We start from the raw sequence: 8,120 nt of genomic DNA, 5'->3' as shown, positions 1-8,120 counted from the left end.
GATAAAGGAAGTGAGACACTCGAACAGGAAATGTGTGGGTAAAGCAATATGACCTGTTATGGCTGACGAATAAATCGGTCCTACAACCAAGTCATTTTTTTGTAAATATTGTGCTTCTGTATTGTTGCATATATATATATATATATATATATATATATATATATATATATATATATATATATATATATATATATATATATATATATATATATATATATATATATATATATATATATATATATATATATATATATATATTGCAATGCACATAAAATTATACAAAAAAAATAATACCTATTATTAGTGCTCCGCTCTTATAATGATCGTTTTGGCTGTTTGCATCAGCAACCAGGTTCCGGGTGTCTTCACTCGGCGGAACTTTTTTTTGCCAGTACAGCATATATTGAAAAACACATTATTATTAGAATTTTATAATAATATAAGTTAAGTCTTGTTGTAGTTAGTCTAGATCAGGGGTGCCCAAACGTTTTTTCTAGTGGGTCCTATTTTTTTATAATATTTAAAAATAACTAGAAAGCATTGCTTTGTATTAAATAATACAGTATATATTTTTATATTTTATAAGGAATTTATTACAACAAAAACAAAACCGATCTCATTTATAAGAGAATGTTGTAATAAACTGTGTTTCCCCTTTTTAGGGATGCACGGTTGCCGTTTACTTTAGACTTACAATAATGTTTTTGTTATTGAATCTTTTTTGTTGACTTTTGTTGTATGCGAATTTGGGTTGTTTATTATGTTGCTAGGTTGACAACAATTTGTATTTGTATTTTCCTTTGTTAAACTTTTCTTTCTTTTGTAGGTTCTGTTTTGGATTTGCTTTACCATCAGTGGCTACTGGGTTCCCTGCACTGTGTGGATGGCGGTGGAGAAAAGGTGGTTGGGATTGTGTGGTGATTTGGTCACTGTTGATTTTTGTGTTTTTTAGGTTTCAGTGTGATTGCTGTGAGCTGAGTGTGGTGAGAACACTGCTTCTTGGGTACCTCATCTGTCCTCACTTTCTGGGTAACCGGTGGCCATTAGGGGTTTGTTTTTTTCTTTTCCTTTATTTAGTTTATTTACTTTTTCCTCCTTGTTTGCAATAGAGATGGAGACAATTTGTATACTACAACTTGTGAAATAAAATATAATTGTTCTCCTAATTGTAAGTCACTTCATTTACCCTCTGCTAAATCATTAACACTGAAAAAAGTTATCTGTTCACATTTAGTTGAGACATTTAATGTCCATTTGCTTTTTGTATCTCAGCAACAAAACAAAGAAACAAAAAATTTTTTGTCAAATTAGAGATGACGAAAGGCATTCTCCATAACCTTTTCCCTCATTCTCACGCTCATCTCAGATGGGATGGTGAGACCCTACTACAGACCCTACTTTGGGCATCTCTAACCTAGATAAAAGTGAGTAATATATATTAGTCTTCGCTAACTGTTTTCAATATCATAAAAAATAATGCAGAATATCTGAATTTGAGTACAGGGCAGAGTCCTTTGATTGTCTTCTGCTAAGGTACCAAATTATTCCCAGATTAAACATTAAACTGATTAAAAGGATAGGCTACAGTTAAATCAAATGAGATGCAAGTGGTTGCCTAACAACATTATAAAAAGTAAATGAAACATTTTTTAGAAGAAAGACTTTTTTTTAATATGACATTTGTAATATTAATTTTGCTGAAGTGTTTTTAAAAAGGTGCATTTTAAAGAATCTGTTGTGCAAAAAACATATACATTAGATGTGCAGTATTCAATTGTATGTTTTAATTCCACTGAGATGTTTAAAATTTGACACAAAGCTGTAGAGTGCATGGGGGCAGAGGGAAATAAATGTGCAAAGTGTGGAAAACGCAAATGACTAAACTAAAAACTGAAAATACAAAGGATGTTTTTGTCAAGGTAATTAATGTCTCATACTGGGCTATCAAAACAAAACATGCATTAGAGAGTTTATGTTAAATTCTCTGTGAATATGAAGTTACGTTTTACATTACAGTTAGACCAATCTGAAATAAACTGAACTTTAGCAGTGACATAATACATTATACAACATTATACAAACATACATTATACACATTATACAAACCTGAAATGAAGAGTTATTTTAACTAGAACCACATCAGCATTCTACACTTCTCTCCTGCCTTCTCGAATTGCTAGAATGTTCCATAATTTGAAATATTATTGCCTTTATACTCTTTTCTTCTTTAAGACATCTTGTTATTTCAGGTTCTGTTAAGAAATTTTCCCAAATCAACCATAGTTAATAAATTAGATTTTTTTCTTAAAGAAATAAAATTGATCAAAATAATTTATGAGTTTTTCTCTTTGCAGCTGGAAGGGCATCCGCTGTGTAAAATAGCGCTGAATGAGTTGGTGGTTCATTCCGCTGTGGCGACCCCAGATTAATAATGGAACTAAGCCAAAAAGAAATGAATGAATTTAGGTCTTTTTTAATATAGTCATGTACAGTAAGGTGACACAGTGGCACAGTAGGTAGTGTTGTAGCCTCACAGCAAGAAGGTCGCTGGTTCGAGCCTTGGCTGGGTCAGTTAGCGTTTCTGTGTCGAGTATGCATGTTTTTCCTGAGTTCCCGTGGGTTTCCTCCGGGTGCTCCGGTTTCCCCCACAGTCCAACGACATGCAGTACAGAATTAAGTAGGCTAAATTGTCGGTTGCGTATGAGTGTGAATGAGTGTGTGTGTGGATGTTTCATAGAGATGGGTTGATTAGAAGATCAATGACACTTTTTGTTTAAATGAAAGAATCTTGTTATAAAAAGCACAAAACAGTGGGTTTACCTTCAAATATTTTGATTTATGTATGCTAAATTTTCCAAGCATAAGAATGTTGTTGATTAACATGGCATCTTCCTTACTGTCCATTACAACTCCATAAATGATGTCATTCATTCAAAAATCTGTGAAATCTTTGGGTAAAGCTAGTCATAAACATCTGCCCATAATGCATCCACAAACATACAGTAAAAAAAAAAAAAAAAACATCTGTTGTTTCAATATCATCTCAATACATACATTTTTAGACTATTTTAAAAATGTATGTCTATGTTTAAAATCTATTTTAAAATAGTCTATTTTATGTTCACTGCCTTTACCGCTGTCACAGGTTCCAACCATTATCCGCCTCACATTCCTATCCAGTAGGTGGCGGGATTGCGCAATTCAAGTTGGTCTGTCATCACCCCTAAGGAAGAAGAAGAAACTCCAACCAGTTCATGAGCTGTGCATGTCAGATCCAGAATGGTGGTTGACGTGTAACAAATGAAGAAATAACGTCTTCAAGGAACTTCAGTCAAATGACATACTTTAGGCACGGTGAATGTACGGTTGAATTTTTATGACTCGCATTTTTTACCGACATTGCTAGGTTTTGTTGACGAAAGGGGAATTCGATTTCAGTAAGGTCTGTAAACATGTCTTTAAAACTCACCACTCAAGCCTACTGTAAGATGCTGCTGCACGCCGCTAAATATCCTCACTGCGCGGTGAACGGACTGCTGGTCGCCGAGAAACACAAGAAGAAGGACAATCCCAGAGACTCGGTACTCTGCGTGGATTGTGTGCCACTTTTCCACGGGGCTCTGGCGCTGGCCCCCATGCTGGAGGTAGCTCTTACGTTGGTAAGATGAGTCTTTTTTTTAGTTTATTTTCGGAAGAAGGTTTATGCTTACAACGGACATACTTTAACTGTTAACAGTAATTTTTTGAGCTTTTGTATTTGCACCTTTAAGGTCATTTAGCACCGTCACATGATTATGTTTTATTTTTTATATATAAAAACTGTTATTAAGGGTAATGATTCTGAAATTAATAGATTGCATGTCTAGGTAAAACAGCTAATCAAAGTTTAAATCATTTTTTAACAAGTATCATTGCATCATACATTTAAGAACCTTAATCAAACTCAAAGGGCCTTCAATTCAATCAGATGGAAACATTAAAGATATATTGTGTTTCGTTCCTCAGATTGATACATGGTGCAAAGAGAACAAGTATGTCATTGCTGGATACTACCAAGCAAATGAACGTATAAAGGAAACCAGGTAAACTTGAGGCTTCTTCAAATGTTTTTCATGATTTCCCGAGTCTGTTTGTGTGATGTTGACATATTAACAAATCTTTACAGACCAAACCAGGTGGCTGAGAAGGTCGCTGCAAGAATCTCTGAAAATTTCAGCGAGGCTGCCATGATAATGGTAATTTGCATGAAACTGTTCATTAAAATGGTTAGAAATGCATTCGAATGAATACACAGTAAAACTGCTTTGGTTTGTCACCATCAGATGGACAACAGCAGATTCACTATGGAATGTTTTGTACCAGTTCTCTTCATCTATGATCACCATGACAACAAGTGGAAGTGCAGGGAGCCAAGCACGTGAGTAGGGTTCATTTATATAATTATTATACATTTTCATTATAATTTTTGTTAGTGGTTACAGTGTAACTTAAAAGGACATTTTTTTTTTTGCTCAAATAACTCCCAACATTTGTAATAACGAAAAAGTTCTCTATTTGTTCCTTACTAAAATTAAGGCTGTATGGCTTAATAATAATTTATTATGATTATTCTTTTTTTTCATTATTATTCTTTTTTATTTTATTATCAGAAATATTTAGTATTGGAGATATTCAAGTGGTGAGAACTAAAACATTTTAATTTAATGTCACACAATAGCTTGTTTGACATGCTCTGTCATAAAATTGCTGGCTCTCACAAGGCATTTTGCTAAATGTTTGAGCTACTGTATGTTATATATAAGTGTTTTGTGTTGTTTGTTTTTGTGTGAATAAATGGGGTCAATAATTGAATACAAATTTATATAAAAGTGTCCTATTTGCAGTTTAAATGTTTATAAACACCAATAAATTATTTTTGTTAGTTAAAGACAGTTAATTTAGTTGTTTTGTAAATAATCAAATACCAAGTTTTGTTTTGTATTTGAATTCAGCAAAGTAGTATAATGAATTTTTAAATTGAACTATGTTTAAGGAAAATTTATAAAACAATTCATAACACCAAACCATTTAATGCAATAATACATTGACAGCCTTGTAGCTCCAAAAAAAAAAAAAAAAATTAATATTCAACCATCCATCAAAATAGGGTATATGCAGAAGTATGCTTAAGGACTTGTACATTTTTCAGTAACCTGGGTCAAATGCTACCGGTGAACTGTTTGCCATTACAAAATCAGTCAGTTTTCTTTAAAAATCAAAATTTTTCATTGCCTGATTGATATACAATAGAAAGTGGGTCTCAGAATGCACAAGAAGCATTGAATTCCATTTTTAACATCATGTCTTTAAAATATGAACATTTATTTTCCCCCTGTATATTTAATGGAGATTCTGTGCTAGCCTGCTATTCCTGGGTGCGTGCCTGTAAACAGCTTTTCATCTCATTTTACACTTCAACAACTAAATGAATGCTGTAGTCTATTTAACTGATTATATTATGGCATTGATGCTGTAAAAGGAACCGTATAAAAATTTTAAAAGTCACCGGAAATTTATCAGTATATGAAGAAACACTAGCTGTGCTTATAACCTATTATTAGCCCTAGAACTCCTTTAAAATATTTCCCATGTGCTGTTTAACAGAACATTTTTAAATTCATGTTTTAATAATTAATGTTTGTATTTGCCATAATGACAGTGCATACTATTTTGCTAGTTTTGCAGGTTACTAGTATTTAACTTAAAGTGCAATTTAAAAGTTTAACTAGGCAAGTTGGGTTAATTAGTCAAGTCATTGGACAACAGTGGTTTGTTTTGTAGCCAATCAAGATGGCTAATTTTGACCTTGCATATAAAAAAAACCCTGCTTTTATTCCAGTCAAAATGACAGAAATAAGACTTTCTCCAGAAGGAAAAACTCACTTGGGAAAATATTTGAAAAATAATTAACATTCACTAATGTTAATAGGGCTAATCATTTTGCCATTTGTATAAAAAGGACCTAGATATTGTTTGTCATGCTATAACTCTCTTTAAATCGCAGCGACTGCTTTGAGGATTGGCTGGAGGCACAGAAGATCACTGCAGCCCTTTTAGAAAACAAATCATACGAGAGTCTTGTGGACTTTGACAACCATCTGGACGACCTACGAAATGACTGGACCAACCCCGAGATCAATAAATCTGTATTACATCTATGCTGAAGCCATCCTGAGGTCCAAACAAACAATCTCTGCTGAATTGAGATGCACGTCTGTCCAGATATCAGTGACACTCTCTCTTTTTCTTGCTGACCTGAAAGATTTGAGAGAGAGTAAAAGGGAGAAAAACATCATTAGTGCTGTGTTCTCAGGTTGGAAAAAGTGGTGGTGACTCTAAGAGTCAGAGATGTTTTTATACCCGTTTTCAAGCTGTAGTTTGTATAATGAAAAATTAAGGCATAATTTTGCTACCGACCTAGTCCTTCTAATGCAACTGAAAGGTTTAGATCACCACAAAATAAATATAGTGTCATCTTTTACTTCCCTTTCTCATTCCAAACCAATGAGACTTTTGGTCATCTCTGGAACACACATGAAGGTTATTTCATAAAATATAAGATATTTGGATATGCCAAAGTTTGGGGTAAATAGACTTTCAATGTCCGCACACACATCTTTTTATTAACTTTATTTGAGATTCAGAAATGAACAGATTTTTATAGTGGTTTGGAATGACTCAAGGGTGGGAAACTATGATTGGAATAATTTTGAGGTTAATGGCTTTTAATTGCTAAAAATGTTAATTGTGTTCTTGTTTAGCTTTAGTTTCAATTACTGGTATGATTGTTTACTTGACTACTTGCTGAAATGAACATGTTATATTGTAGAAATTAATATATTTCTTCAAGAGATTATTTTAGTGTTTGCAGCACACCAGTCATTCAATGGTGGAATAATTTTTGGCTCCGAAGTTCAGTAAATTTATTGGTATGAATAATAATAATAAAAACCTTTCTTCTTTCTAAATTACTTTAAACCGATGTTTGTGCAGCTGTTTAATGAATTGACTATTTAGTAACACTCCACTACCTGTATAGGTAAACAGGATGATCTGCAGTAAGAGGTATTCTGAATGATCGCAGTATGCTTTGAATGCATGTCTGACTGCATATCATGTTTGCTTGTTGTGAAGAAAAATTGAAAAACCATTTTAAACAAATATATTATAGTTGATAATAAAGGCAAGATGTAATTCTGGACTTTTTGTTTGAATAGTTGAGAGATCGCTGGGCTGTTGCTCAAAGTTAGCTGAATTAACTCTTTGAGTCTAATGGTGACAAAACCAAACTAATTCTGCCTTATTTAAATATGATTCTGTGTATTTATGTAACTTTATTTCAGATTTAGTGGGTTTGATTCGCAGTTTATCAACTCTAGAAAAGTTTGTGACGCCTGTCAGATGGAGCACACAGCGTTTCAGTTTGATTCACTTGCATTTCAAAGAAAAACAGACTTTCAAGGGAACCTATTATGAAGGGAAGAAAAAAAAATACTAAGGGGTTTAAACAGTTGTGTGTTTACAATTTGAGAATATAGCCAACCTCTTTAATGGTTAAAAAATACTTCTATTATAATTGTAAAAACACTTTTATTGACCTTCTCCATTTCTACATGTTCCGCTAATCATCTCTCCTTCATTAGCATACACAGCCCGAGTGAGAAGCCGTCATTTGCTGATAGTATCTTTATGCTAAACCTACCAAAGATGATGTCAACGACTAAGAGGCATTATAAATGAGGAGTTTTAGGATGCACAAATGAACACTGCAGTCTTCGTTGACTGCCTTCTTCTGAGACACTTCTTTTCATATTTTCTTATGCACAGAAGTTTATAGCTCTGCTCTCTTTTGAAAAGCAGCACAAGTTGGATCAAAGCTTAAAAGGGCCATTTTCAAAGAGGTATAAAAGCTTTTTTGTGTGGTATTTTGAGCCAAAACCTCCCACACACTCTAGGGACATCAGAGAATTATTTTACATCTTGAAAAATTGGGTATATTGCTTTAAAATGTCTGGGTTGCCTGCACTTAGTGATTAAGTTAGTCTTTATTAGTTTCCTGAAGGGATTTGGTTATATCAGCA

General features: G+C 33.3%; 1 protein-coding gene across 1 annotated transcript; it reads left to right on the top strand.

The window, feature by feature from the left end:
* The first annotated feature begins 3,270 nt into the window (after positions 1–3,270).
* On the top strand, positions 3,271–7,233 carry emc8 (ER membrane protein complex subunit 8). The gene is given in 5 exon segments (NM_213370.1): positions 3,271–3,659; positions 4,006–4,082; positions 4,166–4,235; positions 4,323–4,417; positions 6,044–7,233. Coding segments are annotated over 5 exon segments (609 nt in total). The 5' UTR covers positions 3,271–3,452; the 3' UTR covers positions 6,204–7,233.
* Positions 7,234–8,120: the final 887 nt, after the last annotated feature.

Source organism: Danio rerio, chromosome 18, assembly GCF_049306965.1.
Source record: "Danio rerio strain Tuebingen ecotype United States chromosome 18, GRCz12tu, whole genome shotgun sequence".
NCBI lineage: Eukaryota > Metazoa > Chordata > Actinopteri > Cypriniformes > Danionidae > Danio > Danio rerio.
This window is presented reverse-complemented; position numbering and strand designations above follow the sequence as displayed.